Here is a 24307-nt window from a genome sequence, read left to right as displayed (position 1 = left end):
AAGGAAAACATCCACTTTTTGATATGGGACAAGCTCTGACGTCCCACGGCCCCAGCTTGTCTGGCAAAACAGCTGTTGGACGTCAGAGTAATCTCGGACTAGTAAATTTACACTTGATGACAGTTTGTAATATCACAATGCTACACTTGTTTAAACATTTTTTACAGTTCAAGGCATTCAATTATTTACACTACAATCTTGTTCAAATTCCATCATTTGAACTTCCTTTAAAAAGATTTGAGAACCATTTATTCCTCAACTCCTTTTCCCCCTTCTTGTTCTTCTAACAGTGTTTCCAGCCATTTTATTTTTAGGAGTATTTGATACTGATATATTTGTATCAGAAACACTTGTCTTAGATAGCTTCCTTCTAGTAGCTCTTCTCTTCCCAGCTGCTTCCAGTGTGCTCTTTTCAAGATCTGCATTTTTAGCCATTGCTGAAGATTTCTTTTTGCTTTTCTTCAAGCTTTCTTCCTCAGTCACATTTTTACGTGTAATAGGTCCAGTTGCAGTTATTCTTTTTCTTTTGGATTTTCCAGATATTTCTGCTTTACTGTCATGATCTGTTTTTTCTACTTTAAGTTTCTGAAAAATAGCTAACAAAATTTAATAATGCTATCAATATAAACAAAAATCTTTTTTTAATCTACCAAATAACATCAAAGTCTGTGATATTAAACTTTGTGGCATCTCAAATAGCAGAAAACATCAATATCTTTACACTTCTGTTTTACATTTGGTAATAAGCTTAAAGAACTTGCACGTTAAATCCTTACAGAAAATATATCTTAACTATTTTTACAAATTATAGGTGAAAGTTCAGCCTTCAACACGGAGCATCGACCCACACCTTACAGCAGGTTATTAAGGAGGCAAATATTACTAGTGTTAAATCATTTAAACATGGAAACTGTAACTGTAATGATTATTATTGATTTAATTAGAAACCAAATGTTCTTCATGAGGATAATTATCTTTGTTTAATCTTTATTTTTATTATATAAATTGATGTTTCTATTTTACCTTTAATGCAGTCTTCTCCACTTCTTCAGATACTTTCTTTTTTCTCTTAATCTTTCTTACTTTCTCAACTGAAATATTAAAAAGTTTGTATTCTGTGTATATTTTGAAGTTGTATCATTATTAACCACAAAGTTTCAACAGTTTAAAGTTTTATTCATATTGTATCATAGTAAAATGGGTTTAAACTGATCGCCAAATGACCAATGCATATGTAATGAGTACCCAAATTGTTTCCATACTTAATTCGCATATGTATAAATCACATAACTCGGTTTTGTTTTATTTCACCAATTATTTAATACATCTAGATAATAGTCAATATTTGCTATTCATTTTTATAAGAAATATAAATCTGTTGAAAAGATTATTGTTTGTAGAAGTTGGTGATGTGATTACATTTTCCACTAAACACCTCATCTGATGAAATATACTGTATATGTTTCAAGTATATCCAAATATATTCATTGATGTTGAAAAGACGTAAATAATGTTTAATCACTAATACATGTATTTAGTCTATAAGAAACTTTCTGCTCCTAATGTCTGCAAAATAAGCACATTTCCGGGTACTATATGCAATTTCAGTACTGTGACAATGAACTTTGTCCAAGTGATATAATAGAGGTCTGGTGAGTAATTTGTAAGCTCTACCAATCAGTTCAGAGTTAATCAATTTAAACAAATTAATAATACTGTTAGGTTTCAATTTCATTAAAAATCTGCAAAAGTCAGGACAAATTAAAGCCATATGGTTCTGTGTCAATAGATATCTAGACATATTTGATACAACAAACATTTATTTAGTAGGTCATCATTACCTGATTTAACACAAACATTAATTTAGTATATATGTCATCAACATGTACTTAGTAGGTCATCAACATGTATTTAGTAGGTCATCCTTACCTGATTTAACACAAACAACATGTATTTAGTAGGTCATCAACATTGTATTTAGTAGGTCACCCTAACCTGATTTAAGACAAACAACTTGTGTTTAGTAGGTCGCCCTTACCTGATGGTTTTAATGGCCCTGGATTACCATCATACCACATGGTTCTTTTATTGTGGTCAGCCATGTTTTTCATGCCAGGTTTGTAGTAACACTGAAGCCATTCTGTAAACTTGGAGTAATCAGGATCTCTATTTTCTGGATCATAGCCTGTACCTCCTGTAATATAAGAGTTGTAAAATTATATCAATATGGTTTTAATTCTCACTTGTCAAAAGACTTCCTGCAGTTTTAAAGTTATGACAATTACAAATGTCCATTATCACATTTTTGTTTAGGGGCCAGCTGAAGCACGCCTCTGGGTGCAGATATTCTTGCTGTATTGATGACCCATTGGTGGCCTTCAGCTGTTTTCTGCTCTTTGGTAGGGTTGTTGTCTCTTTGACTCATTCCCCATTTCCATTATGAAATTTTCAAAAAATACTGTTTTAAGACAACTGAAAATGTAAATGGGGAATTTAAATATTAAAAATTGTTTTATTGAAAAGCATACCAATAAAAACAGAAAATGTACACATCCATGATTTATGTTGAGTCGACTCACAAAACACAAGTTTGGAATCACAAACCACTGTTTTGTTCTCAATTCATTTTCATTACTAACTTTTTCTATTCCTTAATTTTGGTTTCAATCATTGTCTATTCCCTGATCCAGAATTAAACAGATTTTATCAGTACTTGGAAAAAGAATAAACTGAGTTATCTTTCTTGGAATAAATTTTTTCTTTGTTTTCCATGTTGTTTTATAGACACATGTACAAATGTATGTAAAGTGTATATCTATGTAGTGTGTAGTGCTATATGAGCTCCTTTCTTGGACAACTTTGACAATAAATGAATGCAGATGTTCAAAAGTATGCTTAATGTCTGATGACATTAAATGGCAATTATAATGCATTGCAGTAAATTGAGACATTAAATGGCAATTATAATGCATTGCAGTAAATTGAGATATTTGTCTCATTGGCACTCAAACCACATCTTCCTATATCTGTATGATTGCATGTCCATGAGTTTCTGAGCAATTGGTTGCCAGAAAACACATGTATATTAAGATATATACTTATAGAGCCTGATGGTTTTCAAATGGTTGAAGCGAAAATCATGTGTTAACTAAGTACACTGAAGTTGAATTATAATGCCAGCATGTTATCTTGACAACACTAGGAATACACAGTACTAAATTACAAACCTAAGTTAATAACTTCATTAGGCAACAAATGACAAAGCTGCAGTATATCTGGTTTCTCAGACTTTATTTTCACTTCATTTGTTTCGGTGAGTAGCGGTTCTAATACTGATCTTGCATCTTGAAATGGTAGAATTCCTCCCCTATAAAAACAACCTGAGGGGTTATTGTTGTAATAAATAAAAATATAAGTAATAAGACACATTTATGCATGACTTTGATCTTTTAAAACAATTTTTTTGTTCGTAGTTAACTGTATACAACTATCTGTATATTCCTCTAGATCTACATTATAATATTGTAATGCAAGTTAATATTCATGCTATAACCAAGGATTTGTATAGAAACTTACTTACTATACATGCTTTACAAATCCTTTCTAAAACCTACCAATTATTTTGAAATTCAAAATTTAAAATAATCTTATAATAAGTGAAACTGTGAGCTACTGCTCACTGATGATACCCCCGCCGCAAGTGGATAATATTAATAGTGTAAAAATATGCAAGTGTTCGGTAAACAGGAAGTTGTCGAGTGATGAATTTGAAAAGGCATCACACGGTATAGCGGACTTATATCAAGCCTGAAACCAAATTTTAGAAATCCTTTTAGTATAGTTCCTGAGAAAATGTGACGGAAATTTTCAACTTGGCTATCATGTGTAAAATGATACAAGTGTTCGGTAAACAGGAAGTTGTCCAGTGATGAATCTGAAAATGCATCACACGGTAAAGCTGACATATATAAACTATGAAACTAAATTTCAGAAATCCTGGTAGTGTAGTTCCTGAGAAAAATGTGACGAAAAATATTCATGGGACGGACGGACTGACTGACAGACTGACGGAAGGACAGACAGAGGTAAAACAGTATACCCCCCTTTTTTTCAAAGCGGGGGTATAATAACTTTATACACAATGCTTCATTTATTCAATTTGAAGCCAAAATATCAATTTCAATTCAATTTTTCATTGTTTGGAATTAGGCAGTCTGTGTCCTATACTAACATTTTTTAAGATCTCTGTCAAAAATTTGTGTTAGAATGTGACATAATCCCCAGTCAGTTTGTTTTTTAGTGAGTTTGTATATCTCTTTGGTACATGTATATATCTTTCACCTCTCTTTATCACAGTTTTTCCCATGTATTAAACTTCTGATTTTGTTTTGCCATCAATTTATTAGAAATAAGATGTGACATCATAATATCCAGATATTCATGTACAAAGTCAGGAAAAAGAGATTAATACATTTTAGTTAATGCAATCCATGTATATTTAAAACAAGAATGGAACCTCACTGTCCTCAGACAACAGTTCAAAGAAAGACAACTATCAACATGTGTTTCATACACTTACATGTAAGTTAATACTCACTGTGTATACCCCATGTGGATTCATTATTATTCGCTTTTTTGTTGGGTACTTGGATACAGGTGAACAACAAATTCAAATGTTCAACGAATAACATATTTTTAATAGGCTTTATATACAGAGATTGGCAAAACCACAAAATCAAAACCACAAAATCAAATTTCCACAAATATGCAAGTTTTCAGCAATCAACGAAAATTGATACCCATGAAAATAAATGAATTCACAGTATGAAAGAAAAATATTGCTGTTATCTGGCATCAATCTGGCATCAATAGAATCAATAGGGCAAAAGCATATACATTTTTTGACAATGTAATATATGTCAGGAATTTATTTTATTGTACAGTAAATTTAGTGCTCCATGTACTTGATCTCTGCGAAGCGGTTCAGTCATCGGTAGATCCATTTTAAGTGTTATTTATTAATGGCTTTTGACTATTCTATACAGAACTTGACAATTATTCAAGGGATTTAATTCAAACAAAACTAGGCAAAAGTTTATAAGTTATAGGAATGTAAAAGTACTATACATGTAGAATGAACCAAAATATTGCAAAGTCCATGGTTGCCTTTTATCTATAGGTTCATGGAATCATGTAAAGTTTGAATGTTTATACAACTGCATACCAAACTTCATTCACCTACATTGTACCACTGGTCATGATCATGATGACTAATGCTTATCTTAAATTGACCTTTAAAAAACTCATACATTGTACATTGTTGACAGTGCCGTAAACAGCATGCCAAAGTATCACTTTTCAACTTCTTTTAGACAAATATAATCTCAGTATCACTTTACCTGTAACATATTTCTGCTCTGAGATAGTTTCCAATACCATTAAAATACTTCTGATTCAAAAGTACTTCACAAATAGGTTTTCTGAACACAGAGAGCTCAACATTCTTTAATATATTTTCTCTGAAAAGGAAAATAACAAAATTAATAAATAAACATTAGGTATTAACTGTATGAATTTTTGTTTCAAAATAAAACCTGTCAACCTACATGTATGACAATGAAAACGCAGGTCATGACCTGTATTGAAGAATGAAATCTCAGGTCGTAACTGAATTTCAGTGGTTAGGGGACATTTTCATATAATTTAAATCACAGCTTCCAAAACATGTTCACATGGTTAAGTAATTTAAATTACATATTATTATTTTTCATTGCACTTGGCGGCCATTTATAGATTTGTGTTATACTGTCATCATCAGAGGCGGATCCAGAAATTTTCATAAGTGGGGCCAACTAAATGCCTTAGAGGGTATACAGCCAAGCTTCAAAGATTCACTATATAATCAATCAATTTTTTTCCCAGAAAAGAGTTGCAGCGGTCCCACTAAATCTGCCTCTGATCATTCCTTTTCTTACTCATTCCTAGTCCAAATAATTATGCCGTTTTAGTACGGCTTTTTGATAAAAAAAATTTGGACGCGTAACAGCAAAATCAAAAATAGCCTTTCTAGACGGCATAATTATTTGGACTAACTCATTCCATGAAATACAAGTGTCAATTTGTTTATAAATACCTAAATGGAACGTAATCTGTGAGTACACAGGGTCCTCGTTCCACAGACCAGTTTCCATTAGGCTGCCATTTCCCAAAACGTCTGTAGTCTACAAAACTCAACACCATTGGAACACTTTTGTTATTTTCAGTTTTGGTGAAAAAGTTCAAATGAGCATGTTTCTGAAGTTCATTTGCTTCATAAAAATCAAATTTACCAGACATACCAAACTGGAAAACAATGTCAAGTGTTTTGTTTTGATTTTTTGCACATTTCTTCTTTTCTTTTTGATCATTTGTAATCGATTGTAACGTTAATTTTATTTCTTTCCCTCTCGTCACAGCAGATATTGTGTATGTTTCTTCATTCCAATCAATATCTGGCTGTCGACTGACTGATGATTTAAATATTTGCCCTGAAAAGAGATTGTTTCTACAAGTTTGGTTGATAAACTGTGCAGACATATACAATTCGGGTCCTTCAGGCATCCTAGCAGCTTCTTACACACGTGTTTTAATGATTACGAAACATCACTTTGTTTACAAATATCAGAGAATTGTGGGAGATTTTCCCCGCCAAATTTATGTAAAATCATGTCAATATCGGAAAACATCTTCAGATCCGGAAATATGTACATCATAAATAACAATTCAACCTGTTACCTCAACAGAAATCACCAAGCGTATTTCAATATTAAAAAGAAAAAAGGCTGGGGATGTAAAAGATTTAACTGCAGAACATCTAATTTATGGTGGAACAGAGTTGACTGAATTCCTAGTTACCTTAATTAACAATATATTCTATACAAAGCATGTTCCTGAAATCATCAAAAAAAGGTCTGCTGACCCCTGTCCACAAAAAAGACAAAGACCCTACTATTCCATCCAACTATAGAGGCATCACAGTCATTTCCATCATTTGTAAGATTTTGGAGCTTTGTATTAGAGCTAGAATCGAGGGTACACTAAATAAACATCAAAACAAGCTTCAGAAAGGTTTCACTAAGGGTGCATCCTCTATTAATATTGCTCTTCTCATCTCTGAAGCAATTAACGAAGCCAAAGATAAAAACGAGTGTCTCATTCTAATAACTCTGGATGCAGAAAAAGCATTTGACGTGGTAGACCATATACACCTATTTTGGAAATTATATCATCAAGGAATTAATGGAGCTTCATGGTTACTAATTAAGGAACTATATAACAAAACAACTACACAAGTTAAATCTCAAGGATATATCTCGGAAACATTTGTAAATGAGCAGGGAGTCAAACAAGGTGGAATTCTCTCTGCCAATTTTTACAAGGCCTATAATAAGAATATCCTAAATACTCTTGAATCCACAAACATAAGAATTAAAATTGGAACCAATTATGTGGGTTGCCCAACGTGCGCAGATGACATATATATATAATGCTATGTGCTGGCCGGGCTCAGAACATGATGCCTCAACCCAACTCCGCATCATTGAAAACTGTACCAAAAACGATCGGGTAAAGATAAACAGCAAAAAGACTGAAATTCTAATGATAAACAAGAAGAATAAAGATATAAATCTTCAACTTGTTAATGAAAAAATAGACGAAAAGCAAAACATTAAACATTTAGGAATTGAAAGACAAGAGAAAAATAATCCAAATGTAGAGAATAGAATTTCTGTAGCAAGAGCTACAATGTATTCCCTATTAGGAGCTGGATTACATGGAATAAATGGTATAAATCCACTATTATCGTATAAACTATGGCGGACTTATGTTATACCAAGAATGATCTATGGAATTGAAATTCTCAACATTACTAAAACTGATATCCAAAAATTAGAAGCTTTTCAGAAAAAAACTTTTAAACAAATTCTATCCTTACCACAAAGAACTGCAGATGCTGCTATCTATATCTTACTCGGAGCCGAATCTATTGAGCAACTCGTACATAAAGCTGTCATTTCCCTATTTCTATGAATTTCAAAAGATCCCAACTCAATTGAGTGTAAAATTGGAATTAGACAGCTAGCTACAAAAGATGATAAATCAAATAGTTGGTACATAAATGTGGACAAAACTCTCAAATCTTATTATCTTCCATCCGCACATGAGATTATACTAAATCCAGAGAAAAATTGGAAACGATTGACTCATGATGTTATAGACAAAACCTGGAAAAACAGATGGACCGAATCTGCTAGAAGCAAATCAACACTCAAATATATGGAAGTAAACAACTGGAACTTTAAAAAACCAAACTTTTGTTGGAGCAGTGTCAGAGATAATAAAAGAGATGTTAGCAAAGGGATAATAAAATCCAGGATACTTACAGGAACTTACAAAACCCAAAGTATTACCAACCGATTTGACGGAAAAAAATCTGCAGAATGCAAATTGTGCATGGTAGGACCTGAGGATTATAAACATTTCCTAATCAACTGTGAAAGTCTGAATTGTGTGAGAAAAATTCATCAAGATAGACTAAAATCCCTACTAGAGGATAATCATATCCACTATTGCAGTATAATTGATTCTGATGAGGATCTTCTAGAATTATTGGTTGACTGTTCTAGTAACGACCTTATAACTGTGCCTCAGCAGAGAGACTTAGAACGAATCTGCAAAGACTGGATCTATGCATTGCATGCTAAAAGAACCCAACTTTTGGAAAACAAATGAACAATCAGTTGAGTTCTGAGCTTAAACTACAAGTGGCTGTCAGTCGTGGGCATGTAACATATAACAAGTATTATACTACTTTGTCTATATACTTAATTAATACTAGGTGATGTAGCTAAGTAATTCATAGTTAAACCATAACTAGAGCATATGAATTAATTACCCCTGTAAATAATCTTATAGACCCAAATTCTATTGACAAACTCTACTGTTTTACTTAAAACTAATTTTTACAAGTTTCTTGTTTTATTCGTATCCCTTACCATTTTATCTATTAATAATTACATATATTTAAACTTATTAAGAAACCATACTAGTCCATAAATTTAACCAATTACTAGTACAGATTAGTAGTTCCTTTCACTTTCCTTTGCTAAGAGAATTTAAACAACTGATAAGATATTACTTTTATCCATTTTATAATTTTAAATGTATAGTGTACATACAAGTTCCTGTTTTAACTAATATTTAGTTTTATCCTATTCTAACTCTGTTAATATTATTTTAAATTTTAACCAGTAGATAGAATTTTAAATAACGCAATTTTAAAAATAAACAAAAAATTTAAATGCGGTGACCCTGTAGATAGGGTGGACTTCCAGAAGAAGAAGAAGAAGAAGTACATCGTTCTTGACAGTTTGAACTTTCTGTAACTGTACGTGATATGCATTTTTCTGCTTTTTCCTGTTTTTATTCTATTTTGAATATAAGATAAGACAAGGATTTGTATACGTCCTTGACCTGAGGGCCCACGAAAAGCAAAGTAATTTATTACAATGATTTTGATAATTCACACAATACTGTTGATACATAGGTTTGTTTTTATAATTTAAAAACCAGTAATTACTTGGCTGAAATTCGTCTGTTAATTTGACTGGATAGCCTTAAGGTATAAAATATAAATAAATTTGTAAGTGAGTGAAACCTGCTCACACTGTTATGTTATATCTTTATTATTTGATTTCGATTGTTTGAATTAGACGTAAAATTTTTAGGGTCGTTGGCATTTGTCTGATTTGCATCGAACTCAATTTTTTAACTCTGTTTCCTCGAATTTAGAGGAATTTGAAGTTGAGGACAGCCTATTTTCTTTTAGTCACAGTTGGTGATTTATATATACATATATATACATAATTCCTTTTTTCAGATGTTCAGTTTAAACAGTTAGAGAAAGATGTTAAAAAGTCTACTAAGTCTGCGTTTGCAGTAGGAACTAAGAAAAATTTAGTTTCACAATGGAGAGCCTTTTTGCTCTTTTGTTTTTATTTTGATGTTGCTCCTATTCCTGTCACTTTTAAAACGATTAACTGTTATGCGCAATTTTTAAGTCGATCATTCAAATCGACTGATTCTATCAGGAATTATATCAATGGTGTTAAAATTATGCATTTTTATTTAGATCTTCCATTTCCCCCTTTAGATAATTTTGAATTTAAGTTGTTAATGGCGGGAATTTCTAGAGTCAAACAACACTGTCCTAGACAAGCTAGGCCTATTACTCCCGATTTGCTAAAAGAGATGCTTAAATTTTTAGACCTTGATAATTGTACAGATATTGTGTATTGGTGTTTATTTTTATTTGCCTTTTTTCTTATGTCTCGTAAGTCTAATTTAGTGCCAGATTCTGTAGATTCTTTTGATTATAAAAGGCAACTTACTAGAGGCAAAGTTTTTATGCATGAAAGAGTAGCTATTGTGGTGTTTGAATGGACTAAAACTATACAATGTGGTGAACGAATTTTAAAAATACCTTTGGTCAAAATAGATGATTCTATTTTATGTCCCGTTACTGCATACAATAGAATGTGCCGCATGATTCCTGCTCCTGAAGAATCTCCTGCTTTTGTTATCAAGAGAAATGCTAGTCTTAAAACAGTAACTTACAAACAGTTTCAATCTAAACTTAAGCGTATCATTTCATTGACTGGACGAGATACTCGCCTTTACTCTACACATTCTTTTAGACGGGGAGGTGCGTCATTTGCCTTTCAGGCTAGAGTCCCTAGTGAACTGATACAGCTGCACGGTGACTGGGCAAGTGATGCCTATAAGCTATATTTGAATTTTACTATGCAGGAGAAAATATCTGTTGCAGAGTCAATGGCCAAACTTTTATAATATTTTTTCAGACATAACCAACAAACATGTACTGGTGTTATCCGATTCAATCTGTAAACATTTATCTGGCATTTCTAACATGGACCTTCAAGCTTACAGTGGTGCTCGTATTTCCACTATTAACAAGAAACTGGATCAAGGTGAAATAAACTTAAGTAACTATTCTTACTGTCTTATTCATGTTGGAACTAACGATGTAAGAGACTTTTCTGTAGATCGTATCATTGCTGATTTTAGAGAGTTATTTGTAAAATTTAAATCTTTGTCTCCGCATGTCAAGCTTTATATATCTTCTATTTTACCAAGACCTGTAGATTTTGATTTAACTGGTTTTAAATGTGCTAATATTAATAGGCAATTACTTTCTGTATGTTCTAAATATAACATTATTTTTATAAAATCATATAAAAGGTTTCTTGTAAGAGGACGTCCTATTAGGTCTCTTTTTGCCTTTAAGGACGGAGGGTTGCATCTTAATGAAGCTGATCTATACGAGCTTCGCAGATGCTTTCAACATGTTATGAGTCATATATAATCTGTATTATCTACCTTTTGTTTTATGATAATCATCTAAATTTTTGTTTGTATGCTTTGTATATTGTTAGGAGGTCATCGTTGTTAATCTTATAAGGGAGCAATTTATCCCTTAGGATTTTGATCTTACAAAGGAGTGTACTATTCTTTGGGATCATAAGCTTACTTGAAGTTAGTGCACTTACAGGGAAGTTCGTCATATTCTCTGGGTGTGTCGTATAAAGGAAGTTTCTTATGTCTTTTATATTCAACTGGAACTTACAAGGAAGTGTCTCATTCCTTGGGTTTCAATTCTTCTATTTGCGTGTGTGTACAATTTGTTTTTGTTAATCTTTTTTGGCGGGTTGTTTGGCGCATTTTGTTATTTCTTTTAGGCCCGCTTTATTTAGATTATTCGTATGTGTATCTTTTGTATTGTATTATATGAATATTTTGTGTGTAAATTATACTTATTTATGTATCTTATATGTTAATTCAAGCTGCCAAAATTAAACTATTACTGGTTTATATCTTCTTTATTTGAAAGCCCCCGTAATTTCAATAATAAGATTTAAATTTAAGAATAATAATTAAACCAAACATACTAGCTAATGTTGCATTACGTGTGTCGCATACAAACACGCCCTACTATTTTTGTACATGCGCAATAATGTTAAAGAAACTACATTCCCAACTCCATCATGCAATGCAAGCTGTTGGCTATATTCTTTTAAGGTCTGTATGCTCATGTTTATTTAGTTTGTCGTGTACTTAAAACCTTGAAGTCGGTCGTTTGAGTGATTTTATTGGATTTGAAGTTCCTTAATATACGACGGTTAATTCAGAAAAAAATCCCAATAGTATCATTTTCACATGTTGACACTGTACACCAAGACATGACTAGCGAAAGTATTTCTAGACATCCCAAAAATTTCTCAGATACTTAAGAATATGGCTAATGTTTCACTTTTACTCATATTTGAACAAGTCAGTCACGTGTTTCGAAAAAGTCTGTCAACTGACTGGTGATTTAAAAGAGGTGACAGAATCGTTCCCTATCATTTTAATTTATTGTTTCGCTGTTATCCAAAGTACATGATCTAAGGAGAAAACTGAGTAATAACGAAAAGGTAACTTCAATCGACAATGAACTGTTTTACTCTTGACAAATGTCAAATGTGAAACAACCAGAAAAATGTCATACTGTATACTATTTAGTACATTTTTTTTTTCAACATTAGTTAAAAAATATATCTTTTACTGTTTAAAGACAATACTAGTGCATTTTTTCTAGAAGTATTTAATTCGTATTTTCTACCGTGAGGCTATCTGCATCTTTTTTTAAATGGAGGGTTGCTGAATATATTTTGCTAATTTAAAGAGTTTTTATTTCAGAAGTGAATAAATCATGCAGTTAAAGAGAATTTTTAATGAACATGTAGTTTAAAAAAGAGAAGATGATGTCTTGTTCTTCATGTCATTTTATACTAAAAGTTGTTACACCGATGCCCCCTCCCCATCATAACGATGAATTGTCGATTTCCATCAGGTGTAATAGCATGTCTTTCCCCATAAATATAAAAATAGAAATAGACTGACTTGGATGTAGTTGTCTCATTGGCACTTATACCACATCTTCTTATATCTATACACAATAAGCCGGACTTGTAATGCGCTAGTAACAGTCCGCAGGAAGACATATATCTCTCTACCCGAATGTATTAGTCCCAGTACGAGCCAACCAGATTTCCCTCTAACTTCCTAGTTCTTAGCAGAAAATCAGCACATACCAATTTCGTAGTCTTTCGTTAGACCCTGCCTCGATTCGAAACCTATGACCTCCTTCAATCGCTTGATAGATTGGTTGAAAGATTGTTGATTAATGCTTTACGCCACATTCGCGCAAAAATCATGCATTCGAGATAAACAGGCTTTCATGAGACTACCAAGGCGGTCTATAATGTGTTCTATGTTTCAGAAATAAGTCATTTTTGCAATACTAGTACTCCGCCAGGGAAAATTTAAAGTCAACCAATGATTTTTTTTTTATTGTGGCGAAAAAAAATAAAATGAAACATTACTAGTAATACATTAAGACCTCTTTCTTTAGAATTGGAATACACCTTACGTTAATTGAAAGAACTGAAAAATTACAATTAGAGATCATCGACTTTTTGTGGAAAAGGGAAGATCGGAATTCTAAAAAAGAAAATACTATAATGCAAAAGTGTATGTGTTCTTTCTTTGGAAATGGAAATGACTGTAACCCAAATCTATAGATGTTATAGCCTTAATGTTATATTGCACAAGTATTATATAAAATAAATTTTTCAAGATAAAAGTTAAAATTCTATTTTTATCCAAGTCCCGATTTCATTTGCGATTTTCCAACCACGTCATCGTAGCTTGGAGGTGGTGCTTGTGGTCCATTTGAAGGCGGTTCAGGTGGCAATAATTCGTATGGCGCGGAAGGAACACATTGTCCCGTGGCAAACTCTCCTTGTTCAGATGGAAACGTCAATGAGAATTCTGATGACGTTCTTGAATCGTTGTCTTGCATATGTGTTATATCTGAATAAAATACAATAACAATAAGATAAATAAATAAAGATAAATATCTTTAGAAAGAAAACATTTCAAAGTATTCTTTGAACCAACTGTAAACACTTCTCACATAGTTATTCTAATTATCTTTACAATAATAAAACACGAATCTCTTAAACTTACATATACAATAATTTTTAGTAGTCTTTTGATATTTTTTTTCATTATTAAATGGTAAAGTTTGTTGTATTATATATCTATTGTACATTTGCATGTTTTGTACAATGTTTTGTATAATGTGCACTTTTCAACTAAAGCTATTTAGCCGGCTCTTATATTTTGATTACCGGTATAGTTTTGAACTCTATACTTCACACACATTCACGTAAAACGTACGTCTATTCCTTCAGTAATTTCATTCACACAATATGCTTGAGGATTTTCGCTACTATTTTTCAAAATAACAGGCTTTTCAAAAGACTGTTGAAAATGACGGGACTAATAAAAACAGAAGCAAATTGTAGGGTTGTGCTTGTTGTTTAGGTATTAAAGCTATAACAAATTTGCCCATGGAAATTTGGAAATACACAATTAATTTTCTATCGAATTTTCATATATATTTAACATTCATAATATGGTACTTTTAAAAAAAATATGAAGAAAGGGTTTGATAAGATTTTCAAAAGTGTTCTTTTAATCTGATTTGTAATTAAATTATGAAAAGAAAAGTGGAGTAAGCGGGCAAAAATTTCAATAGTAGTACATGGACAAAACAAGAGGATTCCGAATATCTAACAAAAAGTCAAAGCAAGATTTAGCGAAAACCTTTTACGCTTTGAAATGTAACTTATGTTGCTACATGTATACTAATATAAAAAATGCTAATTTTGACAAGTGATGACAATAATGATAAGAATTAATGTTTTACCCGTTGATTCGTAGTTAAGACGGTTTTCATTGATGGATAATCGTCTTGACCCTTCTCTTAGAGTATCTGTAGATTGTTGACTCGAGCTGGAACTGCCAATTTTAAGAAGTTTTCGTATACGAGTAAAAAATCCGTTTCTCAGCTTTTCATTTCTAAAGCAACAGAATAATACAACAGCAGCAATCAGAAAGGGTAAAATTTCTAAGGCTGTGTTCTGTATATAATCTCCCACATTCCAATCTACAACATATATATCGAAGAACTCAATAATGCCTTCAAATAGTTTTAAAATACTTTGCTTATTACATTGTAAGACTAAGACGTGGTTTAGAATTAAAAAGATAACTATAAAGTGAGAACAATAATTTCCGAAATTACCCATTCATTTTTTGTTTGTTTGTTAGTTTTATAATAAGAAACTTAACATTTACTATGTACTGTGTATATAAACATTTCAGGTATCAGTCATCCTTAAACTTAAAGATATAAACCTAGGAAGATGTTGACTCTCATTTATGACTGATACTCAACTAACAGCTGAAACATGGTGAATTTCACAATATGCCAGTTCTACAGTGCCCCGTATACGGCTATAATTGGAAATCTTTGGATGAAGCATTTACCGCTGCTCTGCAGATTCATGACAGAACAGTCCACCCATCTCTTGCCCAACCAGCAACACACAAGTTAGACCCTCCTATTATAGCTGCAGGATGTGATCAAGATCGATGGTAGGCATTCACCAGACAGTGGAAAATGTATAAAACAGGGATGGCCATCACAGACAATGTCTTGTCCACTGCCCTTTTCTACTGCTGTGACACTAATCTTCGTATAGGCATTATGATGCGTGACCTTCAAGGTGATGTCGCCAGTACGATAGAGATAGATCTTTTAAATGCTATTAAAAGGCTGTCCGTCAAAGAAGAAAACATACTGGTCCAACGCATAAAATTGAACAGAATGCCTAAATCACCTGGGTCAAATATCAGGTTTTGTTGGCCAGTCTCAGAGGCCAAGCATTACTCTGTCAGTTTAAAGCAACATGCAAAGAAATGGTTTGCAACCATATATTTTTTTAAAGTGATTAGATAATCAAGGACAATTTAGTAAGAGGTATTGCAGACCCAGAAATTATGTCTGACCCGCTATATGTAGGTGACTCCAAGACCGATAGCACACTAGAAGAGACTGTATCATTTATTGCTTAGAAAGAGCAGGGTAAAGTCACAAGGAGTGCAATATGAGTAAGTGCCATGAGTGCCACATGCAATACTCAGAAACGACCCAAGCAGCTGGAGCCAAATTTTGGGGTTGTGGTGGTCATGGACAGAGGAATGATAGCAAGCTTTGGTCTAGATACTGTGAGGCTTGTACATTCACATGTGCTTAATGCACAGTCAAAGGTCATTACACCAAATAATGCAGCAAGTACACTACCTATGGAGTATGGGGCCACCGTGATGCATCTTTTAGAATCTGCTCTCAAGGTAAGGGCCGCAGGAACCCGCCTTATCAAGGGAAATCTATGGCAAGCCATTTGCTATTTATTCCAATATCTAGATATCTCATAAGAGTTGTCTCAGTAGCAATCATAGTTTTTTTTACCACATCTTCTTTTTTTAGTTACCGCGAGTATTGTCTTATCGATACTTTATGTCTGAGCTCTTTTGGTGTTTTTTTCAGTGTGCCTTGTGTAGAGTCAAGTCCTAATCATCTGGTTTTATAGTGTGTTTCTTTGTGGTGATGTAACACCACGGTTCCATGTTAGGGGATAGCTTTGCACCCGCAAACATGCTTAACCCCACCATATTGTGTATATGACTGTTCCAGTCAGACACCTGTTATTCAGTGGTTGTCGTCTATTGCTGTATATCGTGTTTGTTTTTGTTCTTTTTTGGTTTGGATTGTATTTTTACTAGTCATGTCGGAACTTTTAAAAACTTGGTATACGGTTTGGATTTAGCTTTTTGCATGTTAAAGCCATACAGTGACCTACGGATGCTGACTTCTATGTCAAATTTCTTTGGTGCAAAGTTGTCCCTTCGGCAACCATACTATATCCTCGTATTTTCATATTGCAGTCATTTTATCTGTTTTAAACAAGAATGTGTCCATAGTACACGGTTGCCCCCACTCGCACTATCATTTTCTATGTTCAGTGGACCGTGAAATTGGGGTCAAACTTTAATTTGGAATTAAGATTAGAAAGATCATATCATAGGGAACATGTGTACTAAGTTTCAAGTTGATGTAACTTTAACTTCATCAAAAACTACCTTGACCAAAAACTTTAACCTGAACTTCGCACTATCATTTTCTATGTTCAGTGGACCATGAAATTGTGGTCAAAACTATAATTTGGCATTAAAATTAGAAAGATCATATCATGTGGAATATGTGTACTAAGTTTCAAGTTGATTGGACTTCAACTTCACCAAAAACTACCTTGACCAAAAACTTTAACCTGAAGCGAACGGACGCACAGACGGACGAACAGACACACAGACAGACGGACGGAGGCACAGACCAGAAAACATAATGCCCCTCTACTATCGTAGGTGGGGCATAAAAAAACTATACAATGTATCAACGGTTTGTCACATTGTAACCCAACTTTACCAGGTAAGTTTTAACAGTGTAAAATAAATGTAAGATTTTCGAAGATATAAAAGTATACTAGTTATTAACAAGTTAAGAAAGTTTTCCTGCCAACTGTCGCCGGTTCTTTCCAAGGACCCCGACTTTAGCATTTTCCGCCAATAAAAACTAGCCATCATTCTATTACTAAAGTCGCTTAAAGTGATACTGAACAGCATCAACTAAACAAGTACATTTGATTGACCCTCTTAATTGTATATGGTATACCAACCGTCGTCTACATTTGTAAGTTTTTCACTTGTTATTTTCAGTTTTAGTTTCCATGACGACTCTGTATAATAATTTGTTAGTTGCATCTTGAACATTATCTCATAGGCTCTCTCTATACATTGTCTTTCAATCTGTTGCTGTGAGCCATCATAAACCTGTATATATATAGGAGAAGTAATTGGTGCACTGACTATATACAACAGCAATGTACATCAAATAAGGTGAATGTATTGATCAGGTACACTTAATCATTTTCTTTCCATTTAAACAAACACTGTTTTGTCTAGCAAATAAACATCTTTAGGCAGTTGACTATTACAATGTGTAAATAAAATTGAGAATGGAAATGGGGAATGTGTCAAACAGAAAACAACCCGACCATAGAGCAGAAAACAGCCGAAGGCCACCAATAGGTCTTCAATGCACCGAGAGAAACTCCCGCACCCCGGAGGCGTCCTTAAGCTGGCCCCTAAACAAATATGTATACTAGTTCATTGATAATGGACGTCATACTAAACTCCGAATTATAAACAAGAAACTAAGATTAAAAATCATACAAAACTAACATAGGCAAGAGGCTCCTGGCTTGCGACAGGCGCAAACATTGCGACGGGGTTAAACATGTTTTTTGAGATCTCAACCCTCCCCTTAAACCTCTAGCAAATGTAGAAAAAAACAAACGCATAAAATTCGCACATTAAAACTAAGAGTGTCTTGTCACAATGTAAGCTGGCAAATCGCCTATGCATAGGTAGGGATATATCATGGAGTGCCTATGAGACAACTATCTATCAAAGTTCAATTGACAACGATCAAAGCTATGTACATCAATGTCAATATTTGATGTGTCCGAAACCAATACTTAGTATCCGACATCTACATGTTCTATTTACCAAAAGTTAAACCTACCCATTTCTGAGATTCGTCTGACACTATAAGCTTTACATCATACGATGGTAGGTCATACTCCTCAGACTCAAAACAAAGTTGCATGTTTATATAGGACTCTCCATTACCACCACCAGTAAAATTAAACGTACACAGATGTGGGCTTGTCTTACCATACCATGATAAAGTGTAGGTTTTATCTAGAGAAACCGTCCTCGGCATCTCATCACAGTTGTAGGAATTAAACAGTACTGAAAAAGCGGTAATGAGTATATTAAATTAATGAATATAGAAGGATGTTTAATTTTTTCGTCTTTATCCGTTAAAAAATTGTTTTATTATAAATATGATCATATGTGTGATTAGCAAACAGTTTGGATTTTGGTGTCTTTTTTGTCTAAAATTGATTCCTTAATTGTGAAAGGTTTGGTTTTTTAGAATAGTTGAATTTTTTCCGATATCTCTATATAGTTTCGAACATTTCAGACAGTTATTGAACTTTCAGAAACGCACATATATGGAGGACCAAATAAACTCAAGTATTTAGTAAATGACATGCTACATCTAATCCTGAGATTATATTTACTCTCATTAGCTACCGAATATATTTATTTTTAATGCATTTTGATCCTCACATGTGCCCTACAGCAACACGATGGTTATCATATGAGGAGTAGGATCTGTTTATCCTCCGGAGTACCTGATAACTCCCCGAGTTTTGGCGGGGGTGTTTGTTCTCTTCGAAAAAGAATAAAATCCGCGAAAATTCGCATGAATGATATAAAGTATAACAACATTACTGAATATGCGTTGATGTAACTACCAAAGGTATTTTTTGACAAAAATAAATAGTCTTGATCATGGTCAGATTTAGGAAAATGGTAAGTTATCAAAATGTATAGGTCTTTAAAATATAAGTTTATATAAATTTTCATTTTCATATATTATGCTCACAAAGTACTTACATGTAAATATGACATATTGAAACCGAATTTTGGCAGCACTCAAACCACAACTAAAAATGTCACGGTTTCTGGTAATTGTCTTGCAAGAATGTTTTTTGTCGAATTTTGCCGCTTTTTACAAGTAAACTGTCATTTGCGATGTAATTTATTGAAGATTTCGATTTGTTGCATGCAAAATATTGCTTTTTCGTAATTATACGTTAACTCTACAAAACAGTTACATACTTTTTGATAATTTGCGTAGTCGAAACGAGTTCTTTTTCTAACAAATACAATGTCCAGCAAGTTTGTCCACTGGTTGATAATCTTACGTTTTCAACGTTGTTCATTCTGGTAATTATTTTAAAACATTATATATATACAGAGAGCTCAAAGTTGTTATGCATGTGTCTTTTTGTAAAGTATATTTTACTTACGATCAACTGTATTTGAGAGAACCGGACTGGTAAATACTGAGAAAATTGCAGCAGCACACAACCTGCTATAAACAGAGAGCAGAATAAAAAAGGAAAAAAACAATTTTCCTCTTTTTTCACTCTAATTTCTGACAAGTGCAATTAGAGGCAAAAATAGGACCAGAACGTAATAAATTTATTCTATAACCAATGTATTTGAGTAAAAATCATGAAAAACAAAGACAATTCTGTTATATTAGTATTTATTTGATACATTTCAAAATAAATTTATACTGAATTCTACACTTTACTGTCCATTTTCATTTAACTCTCCGTAAATGATGCAACTTAGAATAAATTTATTCTAAATGCATGGTGCTTTCTGTATTTAATCATTTATAAAATAAATTTATTATAAAGAGCCTTGATATTATTATCAGTTAGAGAAAATCATAGAATAAATTTATTCTACATTTAATGTCATTTATGATTATAACAATATTTAAAATAAATTTATTTTGAAAGTCCAGTAATCTGTATGGCGAGGCTGTGATACAGAATAAATTTATTTCACATTTAATGTCATTTATGATTATAATAATATATAAAATAAATTTATTTTGAAAGTAATGTAATCTGTATGGTGAGGTTGAGACACAGAATAAATTTATTCTATGTTCAATGTGATTTTTGTCTTGTATAATAATATATAAAATAAATTTATTCTGAAAGTACAGTTATCATATTAAGGAGGCGACACAGAATAAATTTATTCTACATTCAATGTGGATTAAAAGTATTATGATATATAAAATAAATGTATTTTGATAGTACAGTAATTATGTTAAGGTTGAGAAACAGAATAAATTTATTCTGGTTATAAAAATATGTAAAATTTGTTTAGGAAAAAATATACTGATCTGTATGATTACATTAGGCTACATAGAATAATTTTATTTTAAACCAGCAGTGTTTTTGATAATATGTTCAAATAAGAAATTTACCTTGACAATACATTTAGGTCATAAAAAATGAGTTCCTATATAATTTTCCATCTTTCATGTCTATTTAATGACATATAACATTCATAAAAATGTATATTATTTGAAGTTGCGATCTGACTGTTTTTAAACCCAACTTAAGACAATACTTATATCTGCTATCAACAATGCAAAAGGACACTCCCTTGAAATATGAAAATATCAATTTCTTTAGCTGATTTTGTTATATGGGACTGAATACAATTACTGTGCAGCAATTTTAAAAAACAAAATATCAACATATAAATGTAAATAAACAGATAAGAAATAGTAAAAGTTCAACAGATTTTTCTAAAATTGAAAATAAATCTGTTTTTTAAAACATGTCTCTCTCTGTAGATGTACGTGCTATGAATTGTTCTTTTTCTTGCTTCTGGATAGGCCTGATCTGAAAGAAGTAACGACAAATTCAAAACAATTTCAAACATTTTTAGTTATCATACCAAAATTTATTATATTTGATGAAGAAACTGTCTGTCTTTCTTTTAATTATGATGTCTATTTTGTTTATATAATATTATTCACTCTCTTAATTGTCATTAATAACAGTCTTGCTCCGTGTTGAAGTCCGTACTTTGACCTATGATGATTTACTTTAATAAATTGTGACTTGGATGGAGAGTTGTCTCATTGGCACCCATACCACATCTTCTTATATATATATATATTGCCTCTGGATACATGTACAGCAAGATAAAGATGGCTATGCTATGCACTTGAACAGCAATTGTTGAATTTTTATACAATAAAGGGATTAACGTACAGTAACTCATTAAACTTTTACAATTTAAAAGTCAACACTCTATCAAATTAAAAACTCATTATTGCATACCTAATCTCCATCTTCAGAAACACTGTATAAGTCAGGACTGAATAACAATCTAATCTTTTTTGCTGGTGTTTCATAACATTTTTCTCACTCTACAAGAAATATTTGAAGTTAAAATGCAGGAACACTTACTCTGTTATTGTTTTTCTTCAGGCATATTTCTTTATTTTTTATCAGGATTGGCATGAATCGTTCCCAACTTCCTGAATATGCATGTAATATTTGCCATTGCACATTCAGCCAGTCATGATCAATCAATCAATCAATCATAGAGTCTTAAAACAGATGAATGTTTCATGCCTAGGAGACAGCGAACTGAAGACACAAATTACAATTAAAAACAGGTTTCATTAAGTTTTAAACAAAACACAGGACTGGTGTTGACAATACTTTTACCTACCGCATTCAACATACCAGAAAACAAGTAAGACATGTTTCAAAAAGAACAGCAGCTTCCTCAGGTAAAAGTATAAGTAATGTACCCAACACATTCCCCCCTTCAACAAAATATCCATTTTCCTCTCAAAATGTTAAAGATGCGCCTTCGGCACTCTGATACAAAAATATATTGAAATTTAGGTACATGTACTTTTGTCAACACTTTACACATTTTATTACCAAAATATGAGTGCAAATGTCTCGCCTTTTTCTTACTTATCAAAAACCTTAACCTGCAGCGGGACAGACGGAAGGACGAACAAACGAACGAACGCACAGATTCGCAGACTGGAAAACACAATGCCAAAAAAAGGGGCATAAAATTTATTGTTGAAATTGAAAGTAGTGAGTTGGCAAAAAAGAAAGTAGGGTAGGGATAAGAGGGAATCAGGACTTTTTCGGGACCTCGGGATTTGGGGATTGACCCTTGCGGGATCCGGGAATATATTTTTCGATTTCGGGATATGAACTTCTTTAAATTCTGCATCTCGGGATTTCATGTTTTTAAGCCCGGGATTTCGGGATCAGGACCCCTCCGACCACCCCTCAAATTAGCCTTAGTCGGTCAGTCATATATACAAGATTCATATCCTACCATTGGCATGTTAATAATGCCCTCAAAAGAAAAAGCACTGATGGATTGTCATAGAAGCATATTTTATTAGACTAATATGGTCTAAATATAAGCAGTTACATTTATTTCATGTTTGGAGCGGTGCAAAGTTTACCAAAAGATGCATTGTAGCAAAGGAGAAGAATAATTGCATGTGGTCTGAGACCAGAGACACAAAAACTATTGAATTTAACAGAAAGGAAACAAATATCAGACTTTGAAAAAAGGGAGAGGGCTTTTGATACCTTTTTATGAAATTCTCCATACATAATATCTTTTTAATACAAAAAAATCATCCCAGTTCACAAGCTGTATATGACCGCGATTTTGTGGGTGTGTTCTGGTGTTGCTAATAGTACCTGAGAATCAGATCTTAATACAACATCTTATCATCAAACAATTAGGTTAAGGTCATGTTAACCCCGACAGATAGACATGACACCACAGTTGTCATGGTTGTTCCATACACTACATATTATTGACCTATTGCTTATAATGCCCGAAAAATTGACCCAACCACACAACTAAAAATTGTCCAATGAACCATAAAAATGAGGTCGCAGTCAATTGAGAACTGTCAGACGGGTTGCAATACCTACTATGTCTCGCATACAGGCGTCGGAGAAAGAAAAAAACCATCACTGCACAACAGACATCAAAGTTTCATATAAACCTCTGAAGAAAGAGATACCTTTCTGAGAAAAATTATTGTTTTCCAAATAGGACCCATTAATTTGTATTCATGCTTGACTATATTTCTTCCAGAGTTTAATAGTTAATACACATGATATACACATGATATATATCATGTGTATGCTACACTTTTACCATTATATATTATTTATGAAAAATTCACTGTTGTCTAAGTGTGTATACATTTCCCTCGAGATAAAATGTATATTATTTACAATTTAAAATTCCTTGCAGTCAGAATTAATACATTTTTTGCCCATAACAAGTATAAATTTGATGACCATTCAGGCATTCATTTGAGAAGAAAGATTCGACTGAGGTGTGTCTTTTCAAAGAGTTTCGTTTAGTTCGAAAAGGACATCGGTGGTCTACTAAAAAAGTGCATAGTTAAGAAAATTTGTCAACAGAAGGCATGACAGGCTTATAGGATCTATGTTAATATTTATAAATACATAAAATAGATACTTACAGACTTTTGTTGTCTATCCTGATATGTTCCTGGTGCCGTTTCAACCACGACAAATACAATACACAAATGGATATTGAATCGTCGCTCCTAATCTTTGAATATCTTTCCTCCATGTGCTAACTCGAATAATTCAGCGCCCCTATCCACTACTTTCTCGAGGAAATGGTTAATGGAGTGATCGAAGTGATCGTAATATAACGACTGGATTATTCGGGTTATCCATGTACTGAC

The 24307-nt window shown here is 32.7% G+C and overlaps 3 protein-coding genes and 1 long non-coding RNA gene across 4 annotated transcripts; 1 reads left to right on the top strand and 3 right to left on the bottom strand.

The window, feature by feature from the left end:
* Positions 1-145: 145 nt before the first annotated feature.
* On the bottom strand, positions 146-6678 carry LOC139518753 (endonuclease 8-like 1). Its single transcript, XM_071310310.1, has 6 exons — positions 6134-6678; positions 5400-5519; positions 3228-3367; positions 2039-2194; positions 1024-1091; positions 146-585 (listed from the first exon to the last, which is right to left on the bottom strand). Exons 1-6 carry the CDS (start codon positions 6598-6600, stop codon positions 256-258), a joined length of 1281 nt encoding a protein of 426 aa, XP_071166411.1. The 5' UTR covers positions 6601-6678; the 3' UTR covers positions 146-255.
* Positions 6679-10215: 3537 nt separating this feature from the next.
* Positions 10216-10890, top strand: LOC139518627 (uncharacterized). Its single transcript, XM_071310104.1, has one exon. The coding sequence runs from the start codon at positions 10216-10218 to the stop codon at positions 10888-10890; it is 675 nt and encodes a 224-aa protein (XP_071166205.1).
* Positions 10891-13463: 2573 nt separating this feature from the next.
* LOC139518358 (uncharacterized) lies at positions 13464-20079 on the bottom strand. Its single transcript, XM_071309913.1, has 5 exons — positions 20016-20079; positions 18656-18885; positions 17748-17901; positions 14876-15115; positions 13464-13974 (listed from the first exon to the last, which is right to left on the bottom strand). The coding sequence occupies exons 2-5, from the start codon at positions 18854-18856 to the stop codon at positions 13760-13762; spliced, it is 810 nt and encodes a 269-aa protein (XP_071166014.1). The 5' UTR covers positions 18857-18885; positions 20016-20079; the 3' UTR covers positions 13464-13759.
* Positions 20080-20240: 161 nt separating this feature from the next.
* On the bottom strand, positions 20241-24307 carry LOC139518752 (uncharacterized). Its single transcript, XR_011663443.1, has 3 exons — positions 24077-24307; positions 21867-21955; positions 20241-21422 (listed from the first exon to the last, which is right to left on the bottom strand). It is a non-coding gene; the product is annotated as an uncharacterized lncRNA (long non-coding RNA).

This window comes from Mytilus edulis, chromosome 4 (genome assembly GCF_963676685.1).
Source record: "Mytilus edulis chromosome 4, xbMytEdul2.2, whole genome shotgun sequence".
Classification (NCBI taxonomy): domain Eukaryota; kingdom Metazoa; phylum Mollusca; class Bivalvia; order Mytilida; family Mytilidae; genus Mytilus; species Mytilus edulis.
The sequence above is the reverse complement of the archived record's forward strand: the minus strand, read 5'-3'. Positions and strand labels throughout refer to the sequence as shown.

What these genes read in the sequence shown, in the direction of transcription:
- LOC139518753 (XM_071310310.1), bottom strand. Translation starts at nt 6,600, where the DNA reads ATGCCTGAAGGACCCGAATTGTATATGTCTGCACAGTTTATCAACCAA. An exon ending in AGGGCCATTAAAACCATCAG is followed by an intron (nt 1,092 to 2,038) that starts GTAAGGGCGACC and finishes TTAATATTTCAG; the next exon opens with TTGAGAAAGTAAGAAAGATT. An exon ending in TGGAGAAGACTGCATTAAAG is followed by an intron (nt 586 to 1,023) that starts GTAAAATAGAAA and finishes GCTATTTTTCAG; the next exon opens with AAACTTAAAGTAGAAAAAAC.
- LOC139518627 (XM_071310104.1), top strand. Translation starts at nt 10,216, where the DNA reads ATGGCGGGAATTTCTAGAGTCAAACAACACTGTCCTAGACAAGCTAGG.
- LOC139518358 (XM_071309913.1), bottom strand. Translation starts at nt 18,856, where the DNA reads ATGCCGAGGACGGTTTCTCTAGATAAAACCTACACTTTATCATGGTAT. An exon ending in CAGACGAATCTCAGAAATGG is followed by an intron (nt 17,902 to 18,655) that starts GTAGGTTTAACT and finishes ATATATATACAG; the next exon opens with GTTTATGATGGCTCACAGCA. An exon ending in ACTTACAAATGTAGACGACG is followed by an intron (nt 15,116 to 17,747) that starts GTTGGTATACCA and finishes TATATGTTGTAG; the next exon opens with ATTGGAATGTGGGAGATTAT.